The 22709-nt window shown below is 46.7% G+C and overlaps 1 protein-coding gene across 1 annotated transcript in view; it reads right to left on the reverse strand.

Moving 5' to 3' along the window:
- Nucleotides 1–22709, reverse strand: part of msh4 (mutS homolog 4) — a 110262-nt gene that overhangs the window by 70543 nt on the left and 17010 nt on the right. The window contains exon 4 of the mRNA XM_078219229.1: nucleotides 1195–1358. Within this exon, the coding sequence (XP_078075355.1) occupies nucleotides 1195–1358 (164 nt within the window). The remainder of the gene's footprint in view (nucleotides 1–1194; nucleotides 1359–22709) is intronic.

Genomic DNA, 22709 nt, shown 5'->3' on the forward strand with positions numbered 1-22709 from the left:
TCTATTAAGTCTCCCCTCATCCTCCGTCTTTCCAGGGAGAACAACCCCAGTCTGGAGCTCTTCATTACTGAAAAGGGAATGCTGAAGAGTAACCAACATAGATCTTTATAATTATGAAAGGTTTTGATAGAATAGACACAGTAAGTGGTTCCCATCGTGCGGAAGAGCAAAACTGCGGCCATCAATGTGAGTTTGTCACTCAAATTCAATAGGAAACCTAAAAGAAGCTTCTTTATGCAAGGGGTGATGAGAATGTGGAACCTACTACCTGCTAGAAAAATTAATGAAAAAATAAATAAAACATGAGGGAGAAGACAATAGAGTAATGCTGATAAATTTAAATGAGAAAAAAGTGGGAGGAGGTTAAATGCTGCTGTGAACTGACTGAACAGAATGGCTTCTTTCTGTGCTGCATATCCAACACAATTCCATGTGATACCCTTCACACTGGGACAGCCACCGAAGTTCATTTCCTCAGACGACAATGGGCATTTATGTGAGGTACCTGAGGATGCCTTTTGCCAATAAAACCATTATGCCAAAGTCAGTAATGCAGGAATGGGCAGCAAAGGAGACTAAACATTGTTTTTTTATCATACAATTCCAGAATCTTTTTTAAAAATTGCGACCTAAAATGATTAGCTCGTATCTCAGGACATATATTACATACACTCAAATAAATCCTAAATCCTAATAAATATGTTTTCCACAGTGTCAAACACTGATTCGGAATATCTATTGATCAGATATTGTCTGCTGCGTCAGTAGTTGCTTTCTCAAAATGAGTATTTAAGCATATGCTGACCAAATGGTCATGGGCACTAGAATACAAACCCAGGCTTTTAATGAGTTCAAATTACATCATGACAAGTTCTGGGACTAGTTCAATGCAATGCATCTGGCAATTCATGGACTGGCACAAGAAAGAAATATCATGCAAACTGTCAGATTGCTATAAAAATCCAATTGGTTTGTCTTGCAACCCGACCTCCTGGATCCCTGTACCTGCCTCACTCGCAGCCACACCCTCCTGTCCCTGACCACAGGAAGGCTGTGAGACTTTCCGGCACAGACACAATAGGCCAGCTAGCCCTCTTCTGTGCTGTGAATATCTGATTCTAAATTAACGGTCAAATATCTTACCCAGGGCATAGCAAGTGCAAGTAAGTGAAGAATATTTGGTTAAAATGTTACCTTAGCATATGTGGTATTGTCTGCAAATTGGGACAATATTAGCTCAGGGCTCTTCAGGTCAATGCTTGCCATTCCTATTTCACCGCGAGCAAGCCCACGACCCTCCACTACAGCAACAATTACTGAAGCAACAACATGAGCTGAGACTGCAGAAGAAGAAGTAACTGTACAAAAGAAATAGGAATAGGAATATCAGAAATCGGGCAGCAGTTAGAGTTGATTATAATGCTACAAATACAATATTGCACTTTGAAATCTTTCATTAAAAAGTTATCATGGGAAGGTACTTCAATCCAGCAACATTGGGACTGAGTCCCTGCCAAATTTCAGAATTTTCCAGTTTTTGGAAAAATAATTGGAACTTTGTAATTCAGTTTAAAAGGACACAGGAAATCTTAATTAAATGATTGCAAAGCATTTTAGGTGAACACCCATATCGCTGCTGATGTTCATTTCTCACAATTGGATTTAATAATTCTCTCATGCCTCCTATGAGTGGGGTCATGGTTTATTCAGCCACTTGGAACACAGGAAACATCAGGCATATAAAGCTGATCAGTGCACGGCACAGCGCCAAGTCAATGCAGTAACTCCCCAAACTTTCTCAGATGGGTCAAGGAGGGTCAAGGTTCACTAAGCCACTTGGAGCATGGGAATAAAATGTCTGAGTTTTGGATAAACCAGTTTTTGGAGAGACGGATTTGACATGCTCTACCTGTATGTTTGTCTGTTCATGCAGAGATTACACTACAAGTTCCAGATTAATGAAAAACAAACTGAAATGGGAGAAATTGCATTTTAAATGTGGACAGTTAGTTCGACTGTTGTCTTGTCTAAAATATATTTTGGCATTAAAAAATCCTTTTGTCAGTGTTTGACCAGAAGTTCAAATTAAAACTTGCACTGGGCTATGGCTTTGGGTGGAGAATGCAAATCATTTTGAACCATAATTTTATGGGAATGGTTGGGTAGACTGGTTTTGTCCCTTTCATCCCTCACTATCCTTACTGCATTTATATAGCATCTTTCACCACGCTAGGACAGCCCAAAGTGTTTAACAGTGAAGAATGTTTGGAGTGTAAATACTATTGTAATGCAGGGAACACTGCAGCCAATTTGCACACAGTAAGATCCTATGAACAGCAACAAAATAAATGAGCAGATAATCTGCTTCAGGTGTTGGTTAAGGGATAAATGCCTTCAGGACAACAGGCAAAATTCCCTTACTTTTCTTTGAATAGTTCAATGGGATATTTTAAGTCCACCTGAAAGTCTTGGTTTAATGTCTTATCTGAAAGACAGCACCTCTGATAGTGAACCTTGGTACGGCACTCCTGTGAAACCTGAGTTTCGAGCTCATTAAGAAGTTTAACAACACCAGGTTAAAGTCCAACAGGTTTATTTGGTAGCAAAAGCCACACAAGCTTTTGGAGCTCTAAGCCCCTTCTTCAGGTGAGTGGGAATTCTGTTCACAAACTGGAAACAAATTAATTCTGGAATTCTGGAAACAAATTAAAACATGCTACCGTGCAAAGGGACCTGGGGGTCCTTGTGCATGAGACGCAAAAGCCCAGTCTGCAGGTACAACAGGTGATCAAGAAGGCAAATGGGATGTTGGCCTATATTGCGAAGGGCATAGAATATAAAAGCAGGGATGTCTTGATGCACCTGTACAGGGCATTGGTGAGGCCGCAGCTGGAATACTGTGTGCAGTATTGGTCCCCTTATATGAGGAAGGATATATTGGCATTGGAGGGAGTGCAGAGAAGGTTCACCAGGTTGATACCGGAGATGAGGGGTTTGGATTATGAGGAGAGGCTGAGGAGATTGGGTTTGTACTCGTTGGAGTTTAGAAGGATGAGGGGGGATCTTATGGAGACTTATAAGATAATGCGGGGGCTGGATAGGGTGGAGGCGGAGAGATTCTTTCCACTTAGTAAGGAAGTTAAAACTAGAGGACACAGCCTCAAAATAAAGGGGGGTCGGTTTAAGACAGAGTTGAGGAGGAACTTCTTCTCCCAGAGGGTGGTGAATCTCTGGAATTCTCTGCCCACTGAGGTGGTGGAGGCTACCTCGCTGAATATGTTTAAAGCGCGGATGGATGGATTCCTGATCGGTAAGGGAATTAAGGGTTATGGGGATCAGGCGGGTAAGTGGTACTGATCCACGTCAGATCAGCCATGATCTTATTGAATGGCGGGGCAGGCTCGAGGGGCTAGATGGCCTACTCCTGCTCCTATTTCTTATGTTCTTATGTTCTAAACAGAGCTTATAAAGACACAGACTCAATTTACATGAATAATGGTTGGAATGCGAATACTTACAACTAATCAAGTCTTTAAGAAACAAAACAATGTGAGTGGAGAGAGCATCAAGACAGGCTAAAAAGATGTGTATTGTCTCCAGACAAGACAGCCAGTGAAACTCTGCAGGTCCACGCAACTGTGGGAGTTACAAATAGTGTGACATGAACCCAATATCCCGATTGTGGCCGTCCTCGTGTGTGCAGAACTTGGCTATCAGTTTCTGCTCAGCAACTCTGCGCTGTCGTGTGTCGCGAAGGCCGCCTTGGAGAACGCTTACCCGAATATCAGAGGCCGAATGCCCGTGACCGCTGAAGTGCTCCCCAACAGGAAGAGAACAGTCTTGCCTGGTGATTGTCGAGCGGTGTTCATTCATCCATTGTCGCAGCGTCTGCATAGTTTCCCCAATGTACCATGCCTCGGGACATCCTTTCTTGCAGCGTATCAGGTAGACAACGTTGGCCGAATTGCAAGAGTATGTACCGTGTACCTGATGGATGGTGTTCTCACGTGAGATGATGACATCTGTGTCGATGATCCGGCACGTCTTGCAGAGGTTGCTGTGGCAGGGTTGTGTGGTGTCATGGTCACTGTTCTCCTGAAGGCTGGGTAGTTTGCTGCGGACAATGGTCTGTTTGAGGTTGTGCGGTTGTTTGAAGGCAAGAAGTGGGGGTGTGGGGATGGCCTTGGCGAGATGTTCGTCTTCATCAATGACATGTTGAAGGCTCCGGAGGAGGTGCCGTAGCTTCTCCGCTCCGGGGAAGTACTGGACAACGAAGGGTACTCTGTCCACTGTGTCCCGTGTTTGTCTTCTGAGGAGGTCGGTGCGGTTTTTCGCTGTGGCGCGTTGGAACTGTTGATCAATGAGTCTAGCGCCATATCCTGTTCTTATGAGGGCATCTTTCAGCGTCTGGAGGTGTCTGTTGCGATCCTCCTCATCCGAGCAGATCCTGTGTATACGGAGGGCTTGTCCGTAGGGGATGGCTTCTTTAACGTGTTTAGGGTGGAAGCTGGAGAAGTGGAGCATCGTGAGGTTATCCGTGGGCTTGCGGTACAGTGAGGTGCTGAGGTGACCGTCCTTAATGGAGATGCGTGTGTCCAAGAATGCAACCGATTCCGGAGAGTAGTCTATGGTGAGCCTGATGGTGGGATGGAACTTGTTGATGTCATCATAGAGTTGTTTCAGTGATTGTTCACCATGAGTCCAAAGGAAGAAAATGTCATCGATGTATCTAGTGTATAGCATCGGTTGAAGGTCCCGTGCGGTGAAGAAGTCTTGTTCGAACCTGTGCATGAAGATGTTGGCATATTGAGGTGCGAATTTGGTCCCCATGGCTGTTCCGTGTGTCTGGATGAAGAACTGGTTGTTGAAGGTGAAGGTATTGTGGTCCAGGATGAAGCGGATGAGATGTAAAATTGCATCTGGAAACTGGCAGTTGTTGGCGCTGAGCACTGAGGCCGTTGCAGCAATGCCATCGTCATGGGGGATGCTGGTGTAGAGTGCCGAGACATCCATTGTGACGAGGAGCGCTCCTGGTTCAACTGCTCCATGTGTGCCGAGTTTCTGTAGGAAGTCCGTCGTGTCGCGACAAAAGCTGGGGGTTCTTTGTACAATGGGTTTCAGGATGCCCTCGACATAGCCGGAGAGGTTCTCGCACAGGGTCCCATTGCCCGATACGATGGGACGGCCGGGTGTGTTTGCCTTGTGTATCTTCGGGAGGCAGTAGAGATCTCCAACGCGGGGAGTACGTGGGATGAGAGCACGGGGGGTGTTCTGAAGGTCCGGATCAAAGGTCTTGATCAGAGTGTTGAGTTGACGGGTGTGTTCTTTGGTCGGATCTGCAGGTAACTGCCTGTAGTGTTCCTCGTTGTTGAGTTGTCGGTACACTTCTTTGCACTAATCCATTCTGTTCAGTATGACGATGGCCCCTCCTTTGTCTGCTGGTTTGATGACAATGTTGCAGTTGGTCTTGAGAGCGTGGATGGCGTTACGTTGTGCTTGGGTGATGTTCGGGGCTGTCTTGTGAGTGCGGCTGATGAATTTGGTGTTGACGCACCTCCTGATGAACCTGGTGTTGTTAAACTTCTTACTGTGTTTACCCCAGTCCAACGCCGGCATCTCCACATCATTTCGAGCTCATCGCAGGAGTGTGAGATAGGCAACGCCCACTGAGTCACAAGTGAGTGGGTTACGACTGAGCCACAGTTGACACTAGTTATATTAATGAGGAAAACTTACACGTTTCACAATAACTTCATTGCAGTGTTAACGAAAGCCTTACTTGTGACTAATCAATAAACTTTACTTTATCTTGCTGGTTCTTTTACAACTTGAAAGAGAGTTGAATAAAAGTACACTCTGCTATACTGAATAAAACTTGGAAACTGTAAGGTATTGGCAAGTAAATTATAAACTATACGATATTGGCAAGTAAACTAAATTGCTACTTGTAAGTAACAAATCCAGCTGTAAAAGCCTGCACTATTTGCCAAACATCCAGAACATCTGCATTTCATTCACTATATATATATAAAGCTCTGAAAAGGGTAAAAAGGAATATAGACTGATTAATCTTGCACACAGAGAGGGCAGATGGGGTCTTGGTTTAACCTGAAAGACAGTACCTGTTCAGCAGACCCCCTCAGTAGCTGCCTTGAAGTGTCAGCCTGCATTATGTGTTCAGGTCTTTGCTGTGTGATTTGAACCCACTTTAACTCAGAGACTGGAATACCACCAACAGCTGATGAAGGGACCAAGCAGCTGTCCACCACCTTTCAAACTTCAGGCTTTACATTGCATGGGGGTTTAAGTTACACTGGATGCTACTTTTGGCTCACAGGTTGAGGTATTTGTATTAAATTAGTGTGTGTGCATTAGTTGTGCTAAAAAATGGTGCAGAGGAAATTAAGTCCTCTCAATGCTTTATAATTATGGGTGTGATTCTCCCGATGAAAAACTAAGTGCTGATGCCAGCAGGGAAACCATGTGGGGGAAAGATCCCCAATGTAAAACAAACCGGTCAGCCTCGCTTCACAGCCCAGCAAGAAAAACCAAGCAACCTGTCTTAATGACTATCGGCCGGTGCCTCTGACATCCATCATTATGAAGTGCTTCAAAAGGTTAGTCATGGCATGAATCAATTCCAGCCTCCTGGACTGCCTGGATCCACTACAGTTTGCCTACCACCGCAACAGGTCCACAGCAGACACCATCTCCCTGGCCCTGCACTCAACCCTGGAAAATCTAGATAACAAGGACACTTATGTCAGACTCCTATTTATTGACTACAGCTCAGCCTTCAACACTATTATTCCCACGAAACTCTGTGGCCTGGACCTCCCTCTGCGACTGGATCCTGAACTTCCTAACTCACAGACCACAATCAGTAAGGATAGGCAACAACACCTCCTCCACGATCATCCTCAACACCGGTGCCCCACAAGGCTGTGTTCTCAGTCCCCTACTATACTCCTTATACACCTATGACTGTGTGGTCAAATGTCCCTCCAATTCAATTTTCAAGTTTGCTGACGACACCACCGTAATGAGTCGGACCTCAAACAATGATGAGACAGAGTACAGAAATAAGATAGAGAATCTGGTGAACTGGTGCGGCAACAATAATCTCTCCTTCAATGTCAACAAAACAAAGGAGATTGTCATCGACTTCAGGGAGCGTAAAGGAGAACATGCCCCTGTCTACATCAACGGGGACGAAGTAGAAAGGGTCGAGAGCTTCAAGTTTTTAGGTGTCCAGATCACCAACAACCTGTCCTGGTCCCCCCATGCCGACACTATAGTTAAGAAAGCCCACCAACGTCTCTACTTTCTCAGAAGACTAAGGAAATTTGGCATGTCAGCTACAACTCTCACTGACTTTTAAAGATGTGATGTGGAGATGCCGGCGTTGGACTGAGGTAAACACAGTAAGAAGTTTAACAACACCAGGTTAAAGCCCAACAGGTTTATTTGGTAGCAAAAGCCACACAAGCTTTCGGAGCTCCAAGCCCCTTCTTCAGGTGAGTGGGAATTCTGTTCACAAACAGAGCATATAAAGACACAAACTCAATTTACATGAATAATGGTTCGAATGCGAATACTTACAACTAATCAAGTCTTTAAGAAACAAAACAACGTGAGTGGAGAGAGCATCAAGACAGGCTAAAAAGATGTGTATTGTCTCCAGACAAGACAGTCAGTGAAACTCTGCAGGTCCAGGCAACTGTGGGGGTTACAGATAGTGTGACATGAACCCAATATCCCGGTTGAGGCCGTCCTCGTGTGTGCGGAACTTGGCTATCAGTTTCTGCTCAGCGACTCTGCGCTGTCGTGTGTCGCGAAGGCCGCCTTACACACGACGGCGCAGAGTCGCTGAGCAGAAACTGATAGCCAAGTTCCGCACACACGAGGACGGCCTCAACCGGGATATTGGGTTCATGTCACACTATTTGTAACCCCCACAGTTGCGTGGACCTGCAGAGTTTCACTGACTGTCTTGTCTGGAGACAATACACATCTTTTTAGCCTGTCTTGATGCTCTCTCCACTCACATTGTTTTGTTTCTTAAAGTCTTGATTAGTTGTAAGTATTCGCATTCCAGCCATTATTCATGTAAATTGAGTCTGTGTCTTTATATGCTCTGTTTGTGAACAGAATTCCCACTCACCTGAAGAAGGGGCTTGGAGCTCCGAAAGCTTGTGTGGCTTTTGCTACCAAATAAACCTGTTGGACTTTAACCTGGTGTTGTTAAACCTCTTACTGTTTTAAAGATGCACCATAGAAAGCATTCTTTCTGGTTGTATCACAGCTTGGTATGGCTCCTGCTCTGCCCAAGACTGCAATGAACTACAAAAGGTCGTAACTGTAGCCCAATCCATCACGCAAACCAGCCTCCCATCCATTGACTCTGTCTACACTTCCCACTGCCTCGGCAAAGCAGCCAGCATAATTAAGGACCCCACTCACCCCGGACATTCTCTCTTCCACCTTCTTCCGTCGGGAAAAAGATACAAAAGTCTGAGGACATGTACCAACCGACACAAGAACAGCTTCTTCCCTGCTGCTAACAGACTTTTGAATGGACTTACCTTGCATTAAGTTGATCTTTCTCTACACCCTAGCTATAACTGTAACACTACATTCTGCACTCTCTCGTTTCCTTCTCTCTGAATGGTATGCTTTGTCTGTATAGCACGCAAGAAACAATACTTTTCGCTGTATGTTAATACATGTGACAATAATAAATCAAATCAAGTCAAATCAAAACAAGGACTGGAGCACCATCTTTAAATAGTGTCGCAATCTCACAGTTGAGTGACAGGCCACCCATGGATATAGCAACCCCCACTGGCAAGGATGACAACACCAAGGGGCTACCTTCCCCCACCCCTAAATGAATAGGTCATCCCCATCCACCCATCCCCCCAACACCACACAGGCATGAGGTGACTCGACTCTCCTCCCCCAATCAGAGGCTCACCCCACCCCCCCATAAGAGAGAGACTCTGATATGGGGTCACCAAAGGCACCGGTCCCCTCTGTTCCCCCTTCAGGCCCCATCCTTTGTCAGTGCCACCTTTTAAGTGCCAAGGTGGCAGGGGGGAATGATGCCAGCCTTTTAATTGGCTGAAAACTACCTTCAGTGCAGGCATGCTATTCCACCAGGAAGAAAACCCACTATGAAAAAAAATCAGCAAAGGTCTTCAAAACAAAGAACAAGCCTGTCTTTAAAAACTACAGGGAAAAGAGGGAGCACTTCAGATTTAATCAAGCATGAAGGAAGACAAAAACAAACAATGCTACTGCCTCCCATTAAATAGTCTGGCTCTCTCAATCAGGAGGCTAATTAAAGGTACCAGAGCATGAAAGAGAATCTGAGCAAAGCATTTCAAAGGATTTAGGCCCCTCAGCATGGTCAGACTTGAAAGGAAACTACAGTGGTAAAGAAAGGGGTGAGACTGAACAGATGTGGCGAAAAGAGGAAGTACTTCAAAGTTAATGAGGTGTGAAATGATTGTATTAACAATGCAGGCTTTGATCTCCACTGGAGCTGTCAGTCAGAAAGCTCTTAAATGCACCATCTGTTCCTTGTGTAAACAAACCCAGCTAATCTCCTCTCTGATGTGGATGGTACTGTCAGTCCAACAGCCTGGTAAAATTCAATGGAGGGGATAGTGAGTTTACAAATGAACCCTCATGGAGCAAGTGAAACTGTTAGCCTTCTGTCAAAGCAATTTTAGGAGGCCAGACAGAGCTTGAAAGGAGGATCTCCCTCGTGAAAATCAATACTCCTGTCAATCAAAGCAGTTCAAAGAGTTTCTGAAGCAGCTGGAGCTTATGAGAGAAAGCAAGGGGATCAGCCAAGTGAAACAGACATCTCCTGTCAATCAGAGTTCTTCAAAGGGACCTGGGGGTCCTTGTGCATGAGACGCAAAAGCCCAGTCTGCAGGTACAACAGGTGATCAAGAAGGCAAATGGGATGTTGGCCTATATTGCGAGGGGGATAGAATATAAAAGCAGGGATGTCTTGATGCACCTGTACAGGGCATTGGTGAGGCCGCAGCTGGAATACTGTGTGCAGTATTGGTCCCCTTATATGAGGAAGGATATATTGGCCTTGGAGGGAGTGCAGAGAAGGTTCACCAGGTTGATACCGGAGATGAGGGGTTTGGATTATGAGGAGAGGCTGAGGAGATTGGGTTTGTACTCGTTGGAGTTTAGAAGGATGAGGGGGGATCTTATGGAGACTTATAAGATAATGCGGGGGCTGGATAGGGTGGAGGCGGAGAGATTCTTTCCACTTAGTAAGGAAGTTAAAACTAGAGGACACAGCCTCAAAATAAAGGGGGGTCGATTTAAGACAGAGTTGAGGAGGAACTTCTTCTCCCAGAGGGTGGTGAATCTCTGGAATTCTCTGCCCACTGAGGTGGTGGAGGCTACCTCGCTGAATATGTTTAAAGCGCGGATGGATGGATTCCTGAGCGGTAAGGGAATTAAGGGTTATGGGGATCAGGCGGGTAAGTGGTACTGATCCACGTCAGATCAGCCATGATCTTATTGAATGGCGGGGCAGGCTCGAGGGGCTAGATGGCCTACTCCTGCTCCTATTTCTTATGTTCTTATGTTCTTATAAAGTGGCCTGGTCACACCCAGGGCTTCTGAAATAAACCAAGATCAATCCCTTCTATAGAATGGAGTGTTATGATTTTGAAGGCTTCCAGGTATTCGAGGGCATGGTTATCAATGTAACCAGGTCACTTCAAAGGTTTTACAGAACACAGAAAACAATTACGATTTTTAACAGAAAGTTGCCTGAAATTACCATGCTGATCCCCATGCTTCCCAGGGCAAGGAGGAGAGGTCCAGCCACGAGACCCCCATCATGGAGGAGGGTGCAGAGGTGTGGCCAAACGGGCCACCTAAAATGGCAATTTGTAAAGCTGACAATTGGGCAGGTTGCAGCCTAAAAGACAAAGATAAACAGGCTGCAACTCAGACGACTGAATGCACAGGATATGGGCCATCTCCAGGACAAAACGGACTTTCTGGTCAAACTGGGTTGTTTACCAGACATAGGGGTGCCGTAACCCCTTATTTGGGAGGGAGGTGTGTGTCCTATGTGCCCCCAGCACCGACAGACATGGTCGTTGGGGACACACCCAGAGATTGGTGTGGCAGCACCCGATTGGAATTTATCAATCAGGTTCATCAAGTCCTGATTGATTGATTGGCAAAGATGAAGCCGAGTGGGCGGTAGCATGATTGGAAGCTAAGTGTACCGATCTGCAGGCAGCAATAAAAGCGCTACATCAAGCCAGTAAAGAACAGAGACAGGCAACCGCTGACCACTCCAAATGCCAGCGAGAAATTTCACAGCTGGAATCCCTATTATCGGTTCAAAATGGATTTATGTGAACCTTCGGGACAGTAGAGGAAGAGAGAGAGAGAGAATGCAGAGTGGGGAGAGTTAAAGGAGAATGCGAAATTTTATGTTACGTGAACCGAGGATTGGGGTCCACCACCATCTTTCCCAGGGGACGTCATACCCGCTGTGCCCCCAGATTCACCTCCAGTACCGATGCACCCAGAGATGACTGAACGTCGGGTAGGAGAGTCTCAGGGCCCAGCTATTACATACACGACCCCGTTTACAGAGGCACAATTGGCCGAAATCGCAAATAAAATCACAACCTTTGAGCCACCGGCTGACCCACACAGTTTCTTTGAGGATGTTAGGCAGCAGAAGATAATGCATGGACTAGATGAAAGGGAAGAGGTGAAGCTGATAGTCATGTGCTTAAGCAAGTCTGTAAGGTCTGCCCTGCCAGCCCCTCAAAATGTCAGGGAAGGAACCTTAAGTGAAATGAAGGAAGCGATATTGACCGTGTCAGGGTTTAATAAAGGGGAAATCCGACTGCCTTTGCCATTTGTTTATGGATCCACTTCACGGGAGTATATGGGGAATTAGATCGGGCTAGATTAAATGAGGCTGATTCATCCAAATGGGCTAGGACATTAGCCTCGCACACCACAGAGGAAGGCAAGAAAGCTTGCGCTAATTTTGACCCTTCAGAGACAACACACAATGAAGCATGGGTTCTCCGACAGTTAGCTCAAGTCTGGAACAGGAAGTTCAGGGAGCCCCAATGTCACGGTCAGATAGGGAAGCAAGAATGCTTCCTATGAGGGCTAGCCAGGGTCCAGTATGGAGAAACGAGGGTAGAGGGAATCCCCAACACCAGAGAGGTACAGCTCCACCTTACATAGCAGCTCCGGAGAGAGATAGAGGGACATATTTTAATTGCGGGCAGCCAGGATACTTCGCCCGAGATTGTAGGAGACTCCCGCCGCCATATACACGGTCCCTGAGACTACCAGGACCACCGGCTCCACCAGTTAGGGCAGCTCCTGGGTACGAGAGAGAACGTGATGATGTGGAGATGCCGGCGTTGGACTGGGGTAAACACAGTAAGAAGTTTAACAACACCAGGTTAATGTCACACTATTTGTAACGCCCACAGTTGCGTGGACCTGCAGAGTTTCACTGGCTGTCTTGTCTGGAGACAATACACATCTTTTTAGCCTGTCTTGATGCTCTCTCCACTCCCATTGTTTTGTTTCTTAAAGACTTGATTAGTTGTAAGTATTCGCATTCCAACCAGTATTCATGTAAATTGAGTCTGTGTCTTTATAAACTCTGTTTGTGAACAGAATTCCCACTCACCTGAAGAAGGGGCTTAGAGCTTCGAAAGCTTGTGTGGCTTTTGCTACCAAATAAACCTGTTGGACTTTAACCTGGTGTTGTTAAACTTCTTACTACGAGAGAGAACACCGCTCACCACCAATGGAAGGTCCCGGTCACCCCATGCATACCGTAAGTGCTAGTCCACTACTGTATCCAACTGTCTTCGCCTATGGAATCCTAGATTAACGGTGCCCGGCCTCTCCAACCTGGATCTGTAGCACCAGGTGGGATAGTGTAGGGAGACCCCTAGTTAACAGCGAGGTAAGAGGCCACCTTGTAGAATTCCTTTGGGACACCGGAGGCTCCCGAACTACCCTTAATGTATCAAGATTAAAAACAGACATCCCTTGGCCAGTTACGGGCACAATTACACTCAGTGGATTCACAGGACACATGCAGGAGGGACGCATTACAGCCCCTGTATAGGTCTGCCTAGGTAGCATGGCGTGTGACCATCCGGTGGTGTTAGTTGACCTTCCCCCAAATGCTGAACACATCCTTGGGTCCGATTACATGAATAAATGTAATCTTTCATTTGATCCAGCTAAGCGATGCATTTGGCAGATGGCTACGATTAGCAGAGCGCCATCAATCATTCCAGTTGGGACATACGCTAATAGGGTTAGCACAATAGGGGAATTCTGGTTTGATCCCTTAACGATTAGCAGTGATCCAGCCATCAGGGAGGTGCTTCAAAGAAACAATGGGGTGTTTGCGCAGCATCAACATGATTGTGGCCAGATACCTGGGGAGGTGTTAATTGAAGGGCCGGACCTGAAACCACAGAGACAATACGGTTTCCCCAAACAGGCAGAGGGGGAGGTGGCCAAAGTAATTGATAGTCTATTACAGCAGGGGGTGTTGAGACAAGTGGCATCTACAAATAATGCGCCGATATGGCCTGTGAAAAAGGTAGATGGATCATGGAGGTTAACAGTCGATTATCGGGAATTAAATAAGGGTGCCCCACTCACGGCTCCCACAGTAGCCACAAGCCCCATCACGATGATGAGACAGAGAGCCCAGGCAAAGTTTTTCACGGTACTAGATATCAGTAACGGCTTCTGGTCCATCCCTTTAAATCGGTCCTGCCAATACAAGTTTGCCTTTACCTTCCAGGGACAGCAATACACTTGGACTTGCCTACCACAGGGTTTCCATAATTCCCTGTCCATCTTCCACAGGCGACTAGCTACCGGGCTAGAAAAGCTTTCCTGACCCGAGTGCTTGATCCAATATGTAGACGATTTATTGTTACAGACTAACACCAAAGAGGAGCATGTAACATTGCTGGATGAATTACTCACACTGCTCCACTCTGCAAGTCAACCTGAAAAAGACCCAAATTTTGCAACCCAAGGTTATATACCTAGGTACAGTGATTACCCATGGGAAGAGGGAGATCAAACAGAAAAGGATAGACTCCATAGTGCACCTCCCACTGCCCCGAGATGTGAGTGCCCTCCGATCTTTCCTAGGTCTAGTAGGATACTGTCGGAACCATATAGACGGATTCACCACCAAGGCAGCCCCACTTTCCGAATTGCTAAAGAAAAAGGTGATCTGGAAGTGGACTGTGCAGCACACAGCTGCAGTAACTGAGTTAAAGCACACCGTCGCCACAGCACCACCGACCACACACTTCCAGCAGTATTACTACAAGAAAAACATGGTAGACCAGGCCCAGTAGCCTACGTCTCACAAGTCTTAGACCGAATCGAACAGGTCTTCTCCGGGTGTGAACGACACCTGCTCGCTGTATTTTGGGCTGTGCAGCATTTCACCTATATCACCGGACTGAATCCAATAACCGTCCTCACTGAACACACCCCAACCCAGCTTTTGCTGGATGGCCGCCTCAAAGATGGCTCAGTAAGCCAGGTCCACACTGCCCATTGGACACTTCTACTGCAGGGTAGGGACATCACCGTAAAGCGAGCCAACGTGCCCACGTTCCAGGCAGATAATTTAAATTATGGGGGAGATCCGCATGAGTGTCAGGTTATAGCCACAAAGGACCCCACAGGTCTGTTTATCCCGAAACAACATATGGAATTATTAAGGTTATTAAGGTTAGAAGCCACCACAGGACCTCCCCACCTGATAACTGTAAGGTTGATGCATTAGCCAAGGCCGGTGCCCGTACGGGACAGTTTTGGCAGCCACCTGTAGGAGAGCAAGTAAACCCTGTGGCCATCCGCCAAACTAATAGAGCCGACCTGGTCCAGGCACAGCGCACCGACAGTTCCCTAAAACACATTTTAGAAGGATTCTACCCAGCGCCATATGAGAAATGGAAGGACAAAATACAGATTCAGGATGGTTTGATATTGAAGGCAGGCACATACGTAGTCCCTACCCAGGACAGAAATCAGCTCATCTACCAATACCATGAAGGACATGGCCATCAGGGCATAAAGACAACAATCGAGTGATTAAAAGAATTATGTTGGTGGCCCGAACTGCACGATGACGTTGCCCATTCTATCGACAATTGTTTAATTTGTGCCCAGAACAACCCCGATAGGTATGCCAGAAAAGTGAAGCTAAGGCACACATGCCCAGTATAAGGCCCCTGGACAAATCTCCAAATTGATTATATCGGCCCACTACCGCCATGTAGGAATGGATTTAAATATGTCCTGGTAATAATAGACACTTTCACCAAATGGGTCGAGGCATTCCCCACTAGATCCAACACAGCTAAGGCCACCGCAAAGATATTAGCCCAGCAGGTGTTTACACGATGGGGTCTTCCCCGCAGCATAGAGTCTGACCAAGGGACACATTTCACCGGGCGGGTGATGCAGAACGTTATGGTTATGTTTGGCATCAAGCAGAAATTCCACATCGCCTCCCATCCACAATCCAGTGGAATCGTAGAGCGCATGAACCGAACGCTACAAGGGATCATTAGAAAGACAGTGCAGCAAAACAACACAACATGGGATACAGTGCTTCCCTTTGCCCTCATGATGGTACACAACACTGTTTCCAGTTCTACTGGATTCACCCCCCACACATTAATGACTGGCCGACCTATGAGGGGAGCTGAATATTTATTGGGGTTTGATTTAACTGAGCCTGCTATCACAGCGCTCACCCACAAGAAAGCTGTCCAGCAGCCAACCGAAAACATTAAAGCAGCCCAGTTAGCCACGGCTGTCCGATTAGGAGTTAAAAAGAAACAGAGCAAGGCATATTTCGATAAAAGGGTACACCCGATAGAATATACGGTTGGCCAGCAGGTAATGATTTCCCTCTACAACCCCAGTTCTTTCTTGTCCCCGAGATATGCAGGTCCACACACCATCACTGACAAAATAAGGCCCTCAGTGTATAAGGTCCTGATCGCCAACAGGAAAACTGATTGGTTCCACGTCAATCAACTGAAAGCTTACGGGACTCAGAATAATCACTTCCACCATCTCACATTAGAGATAGGGGAGGATGACACTAGGTGACCGGAACGGCCCCATCCAGGAAATGTATTTCCTCGGACACCTTCTCATCCATTTTCAGGTTCAGACCCGACCCTTACCCCGACCACACTACAGCCCAGAGCCTCGTCCACACCCGGAGTGCCCCTAGAGGTACTGATAGGCCCAGACATAACAGGAGACTTGCGCACCCTACAGGACTGACGCGACTCGCTAGATATCGGCCCTCGCAGCATTATGGATTCTCCCATAAACATAAGCCTAAACAGCCCCAGACACAACAGTGAGGCCCTGACTAAACGACACCGGGTTATTTTGATGGGGACACTAGAGGTCACATCCCCCACCTGGGTAAGGGACCAGACACATAGACTAATTAGAATGGAAGACGAGGATAAAGGACCCCCGAACCCTGATCCAAACGCAGACCCCACAGTGCAGTCCAACGAACAGACACGGGTATGGAGGCCAGGTGAGGAGATAATGATGGAGCCCCATGAGACAAATGATTCAGAAGATGAGTCTCTGTTGGGCAATTTGTTAACGGAAATGCTGAATGAAGGAATCTAAGGTGCTCCAAAGGATGAAACTCAGCCTACAGTACAGACCAATGCAAGGTACACGAATCTCTGATGGAAGCACCCACTTAAAACCCCGCAACCTGCAGGTCCACCATGACCGACCGACAGTAAAATGTCCACGGTTAAGTACAATCGACTCATTTCCCATACCATTTGTATACTGCTAGTATGATTAACCAGGTTATTTACACAATCCAACGCCGTGCTCTATAGCCACATTTCTCTAGTTAAGAGATCATTAAGGCAACTATGCAAATCTTTGAGGCAGCTATGCTAAATTTTAACATCATTGAGGCGGCTGTGCTAAATTTTCAAATCGTCAAGGCGATTGGGCTACATTTTCAACTCTTAGAGGCACTTGTGCTAAATTTTAAATGCATTCCACCTCCAAACTCTAAGGCGTATGGAGCTTGGAACGGACATCTCCCACCTGTGCTGTGCTCAGTTCTGGTCGCCTCATTACAGGAAGGATGTGGAAATTATTGAAAGGGTGCAGAGAAGATTTACAAGGATGTTGCGTGGATTGGTTGGCATGCCTTATGAGGATAGGTTGAGGGAGCTCGGTCTTTTCTCCTTGGAGAGACGAAGGATGAGAGATGACCTGATAGAGGTGTACAAGATGTTGAGAGGTATAGATTGGGTGGATTCTCGGAGGCTTTTTCCCAGGGCTGAAATGGCTGCTACGAGAGGACACAGGTTTAAGGTGCTGGAGAGTAGGTACAGAGGAGATGTCAGGGGTAAGTTTTTCACTCAGAGGGTGGTGGGTGAGTGGAATCGGCTGCTGTCAGTGGTGGTGGAGGCAAACTCAATAGGGTCTTTTAAGAGACTTCTGGATGAGTACATGGAACTTAATAGGATTGAGGGTTATAGGTAAGCCTATATATAAGCCTAGGTAGGTAGGGACATGACCGGCGCAACTTGTGGGCCGAAGGGCCTGTTTGTGCTGTATTTTTTCTATGTTCTATCTCTTCAGGTCATTACAAGACCAACTCCAGTGCTATTCGAATCCCTAGGGCTAATGGTGACTGCTGCTGGAATAAAACAGGCCGCCTTGATTTTGCTGGCCAGTTAAACAGGCTCTTTTCCAACCACTGTACGACTCGTCCATTTATCGATCTGAACAAAAATTTGCTCGGTAGTGGTTCACAACGAGAATAAAAACTACAACACGCAAGCGACAATTGATATATCCGGGTCCTCCTGGCCACACCACTGTCGATATTGTTCACAAAAAAGGGGGGGGCATGGACAGTTTAAATATATGTATGTACATCAGATATTGGATGCGATAACAGCAGAAATTACTTTGATCGCCTCAGGACAACGACGGACGACGACAGAGATGCAACCTACAATCTACCTCATCGGACTCATCATCGGGATAAGCACGCAGGACACTCCAAGATGATGAACTTGTGGTATCCCGGTTATTTATGGTTTGCCCCACCTGACACGGGGAATGTGAGGATGGTGTGTTATGGGTGCATCCCGATAAGAGTATAATGTTTGGGTGTAACAACCAGTGGCTGATATACAAAAAACCAAATGGCAGTTCAACTGAATGTTATCTGAGTGTCACCGTAGCAAGGGATTGGTGGGGATTTTCAAATAATGGGTGCCCTGAAATTGGATGTCTGGCCAACAGCCCAAAAAAAGGATTGGAGCTCGAGCAGCGGTGCCCCGGGGCGCTCATAGAGGGGAACTTTGCATTGTATGAAATAAGAACTGGGCTGAAGCCAACCCCAGACCCATCCCACTCGATTTGTCCTGAAGCCACCCCCGGACCACAGAACGGATTGATACTAAAACACACAGGGAAAACCCTGTATGACGACATCCACCACGAATTGGTACCTGTGGTGGTGGATATCGCTGGGACTCAACTGCCAGAGTGGTGCTCTCCCCAACTTAAGAGATTATACCTCCACTTGACTCGCAGACTGTTAGAACGGAAGGTAGGAATGGATGACAGACAGGAAAGATCCAGGAGGGAGTTAGTCAATGACATGGCCACAGCATACGGGGCAGGGGTAGCAACCATCAACGCCCTTGATTTAGCCGACCTGGACAATAAACTTAGGATTCTGACCCAACAGATTAAACAGACATTATGTTCTATCAATGAGGACAATCGGCAAGATGCTGAAGGGGAACTGACTGGGAACGCAGCCAGCAGCCACATGGTAGCTGTATTAGAAGGACACGCCAAGACAATCAATCAAATTATCAGGGAAAAATTAGAGGATGATGACCGAGAATAGAACCGGACTTTATGTAGTGCATACGGACAGTGGATGATAGAACAGCTAAGGGAAAACCTAGAGCAGGTACGCAGTGGACAGATTCCGTCTTGGATTAGTAACGAACAGATGGAACACCTATTTACGGCTCAGAAACACCCCGAGTTATCTGGCTGCCAGATGCGACAGTTGACCAAAGTCTGGTTCAATGACGACTGCAAAGGGACTCCAGGGAAAGCCCTGAGAATGATCTTAGGGCTCCCCATAATCACCGACGACCGGGTTGGACTGAGGGTCTTTGAAGTGGAGAATATAGGGACTATCCATGAGGATATCTGGATAGGGTATGACAGGGCTTTACTGTACGCAGTGGAGAAAGAAGGGAGGCTCATAGGCACTACTCTGGACAGATGTCAGCAAACTGACGAAATAATCGCATGCCCGTACCCAGTTTACTTAAACGAGCATGCACTGTGTGGCTTCAGAACAAACACTAGCCTAAATTGCTCAGTAGAAGCTCATAGCCTGGACACAGACATAACACGGGTAGCCTACAAGGGTGCAGGGAAATACTGTCTCATCACCTCCCTGAAACAGTATCAGTATGGCGTGACATATTGCGACATTACTAACACTACATTCTGCATCAAACCAGACATACCAGCCAGGGTGGGCCTCATTCAACTAATAGACATCCATAAGAGGGAGAGGGTAGATTTGAACGCCACTGACGAGCTCCGACAGACTCTAGGGGAGTACCATGAGAAATATGACACAAGCCTAAAGCCCCTGCCGGAGGAGTTGAACCAAATTCGGGTAAAATTGGCTACAGCCCACAGAACCTTCACCAAAGTAATACAGCAGACCCAAGAGGTGGAAAGGGGAATTAAAGAAATTAAAGTCACCTCCTGGTGGGATGACCTTTGTAATTGGGGCTCAAACACTTTAATCCACCCATTTGTTCGCATAATGTCACACCTGGCGGTATTACTGATTTTGTTCACCCTGGTGTATCTAATCATCCTCACAGTCCAATTCAGCCGATGGAGAAAGAGGATCACCTGGAGACAGGGCGTAGGGTCCATCCTTGAACCATGGTCCCCTCTAATTCAGTAAAGCATTGTTTACAGGAAGCCTGCCATTTTGCGATTTGTACTAATGAACCGTTGGAAATCCTACTACCAAAATGTGCCTCAGATCTGCGAATACTATATTGTAATGTTTGTTTGAATGTTGGTTTATAATTAGCTTATTGTAATAATGGTGTTTAGAATATGTGGTTGTTTGTATTTGTGGGTAATTAGCTTATTGTAATAATGGTGTTTAGAATATGTGGTTGTTTGTATTTGTGGGTAATTAGCTTATTGTAATAATGGTGTTTAGAATATGTGGTTGTTTGTACTTGTAGAGTGTTGCTGTCTGTAGCTTCTGGAATGTAAATATGTTGCAGGGATTATTATTGCTGTACATGCCAATGCCTGGGCCTTGATTGACTGTTGAGTGACTGGGGAATTCCTGACAGATACTGGTCCTGAGTTTGTGATCCATCACGCTTCGCGTTCAGGATCAATGGGGGGACTGTGGCCAAACGGGCCACCTAAAATGACGATTTGTAAAGCACTCTGGGACAATTGGGCAAGAACTAAAACAGCAGGCTGCAGCCTAAAAGACAGAGATAAACAGGCTGCAGCTCAAATGACTGAATGCACAGGATATGGGCCATCTCCAGGACAAAAGGGACTTTCTGGTCAAACTGGCTTATTTACCAGACATAGGGGCACAGTAACCCCTTATTTGGGAGGGAGGTGTGTCCTACGTGCCCCCAGCACTTACAGACATGGCCACTGGGGACACACCCAGAGAGTGGTGTGGCACCACCTGACTGGACTTCATCGATCAGGGTGATCAAGTCCTGATCGATTGATTGGCAATGGCCAAAAGGGGCGTGAAACGCAATGGTGTATAAAGGGTGCTACGCAACCAAGAATCTCTTTCTCTCTGACCCCACGAACAAGCTACAACAACGGTGACCGTCGCCAGCAACGACCAGCACGAGGAGAGCCACCACACCCGAGAAGGAAGGAAGACCAGAGCCAGAGTGCCAGTCCAGACCAAAGGACCAGACTACACAGAGGACTACAGAGACCAGCGCACAGATGAAGGCCTATATCGGCTTGGGTACGTGCCAGTCACGCAAAGTTAAGACAAGGTCTAGTATTGGACTTGAATTTTAGTATTTTCTGTAAGATAACTTATTGTTGGTGGGTGGATGATTGTGTGTTTTAAATAAATATTGGTTGTACTAACAAGAAGTCTAATTGAAATTCTTTGTCCATTGTATAAGGGTTAAAACAGATCGTACAGCAGGCACAACAGAGGTCTACCCCATCCCCCAGCCCGAGCCCACCCAACCCCACGATTTCTTGGGGGACCCTCCCTCTGTAGCCTCGCAGTGGCAGAGGGGCAGAGTACTTACCTCCTTGCCCCTCCTCAGACTTCAAGATGCCAGGTCCACCCTTCCCAGGACCTGCACCAAATCACAACCATTGCACTTCCTGTTGGGGCAAGCATAATGGGAGACCCGAGCTTCCGTTTAATTATATTCTAACAATATTAAAACAGTATTAGTCAGGTTCCTGCCCAGATTGGGACCGGCACAGTGGGCAAGGGAGTCTCGCAATGGGCTTGACGCCCAGTGAGAACCCCGTTTTTGTCCTTCACACCCTATTAAGCAGGCCAGCAGTCATCCTGACTGCAGCTAGCAGCAGTGGAAAATCCCCTTTTATATCTATCCAAAAGCCAATGCTATTTTTCTGCAATTTTTATGTATAAAATCCTATGATTCATTGTTAATAATCAGGTTCAGCAAACCGTCTCTGTGGCTTAGTTTTTCCTGGAGTAATGTGGTTTGGAGTCAAATCCATGTTCCAAACTTATGAGCTAGTATGTTAATCTAACTCACAGAAACTTACAACACAGAAAGGGGTCATTCAACCCTGTGCTGAACCTTTGAGAGTTATGCAACTGGTCCAATTCCCCTGCTCTTTCCTTATAGTCCAACAAATCTTTTTCCCTTCAATATATTTATCCAATTCTCTTTTGCAAGTTATTATTGAATCTGCTGCCATTATACTTTCAGGCAGAGCATTCCAGATCATGCTGACATGCTTGTGTGGGGCAGTCGATGGGGGGGGTAAGGTGTTGGCCGGGACCCCTTGACAAACAGGGTAGTGGGTGTGTGGGTTCTGCCGTATTTTAGGTGGTTGGAGAGAGGAGTTGTTGAGGTGGTTTGTGTTAGGGGGAGGGGGCTGTTAGGTTGGGGACTTTTGTTGTGTTTCTGGGGGCAGGGGTGGATGTCAAGGTGGTGTGTGTGTTGGAGTTTTTTTGGGGGTTTCCTGGTTGGGGAGGTTTTTTGTGCCACTTGCTGAGTAAGTCTCCGGATTTGGGGGGGGGGGGGGGGGGGGGACTTTTCTCGGGGTAGCAGGTGGGCTACTGGGGGGAGATCAGGCGGTGGGGGAAAGATTCCTGGGGATTTCCTGACAGGGATGTTGATGCGTAGGTAGTGGGTTGAAGGGTAGTTTGTTGTCTTCCTGTGTCTTGGCTCTTTTGCCTCCCATGTGTATGTGTCTGTTGGGGTGGGCGAGGGGAGAGGGCCACCGGAGCTAGTGGGATGGAGTGACTTTTGTTTGAGAGTGTTATATGTTGT

Source organism: Mustelus asterias, chromosome 8 (genome assembly GCF_964213995.1).
Source record: "Mustelus asterias chromosome 8, sMusAst1.hap1.1, whole genome shotgun sequence".
Taxonomy (NCBI): domain Eukaryota; kingdom Metazoa; phylum Chordata; class Chondrichthyes; order Carcharhiniformes; family Triakidae; genus Mustelus; species Mustelus asterias.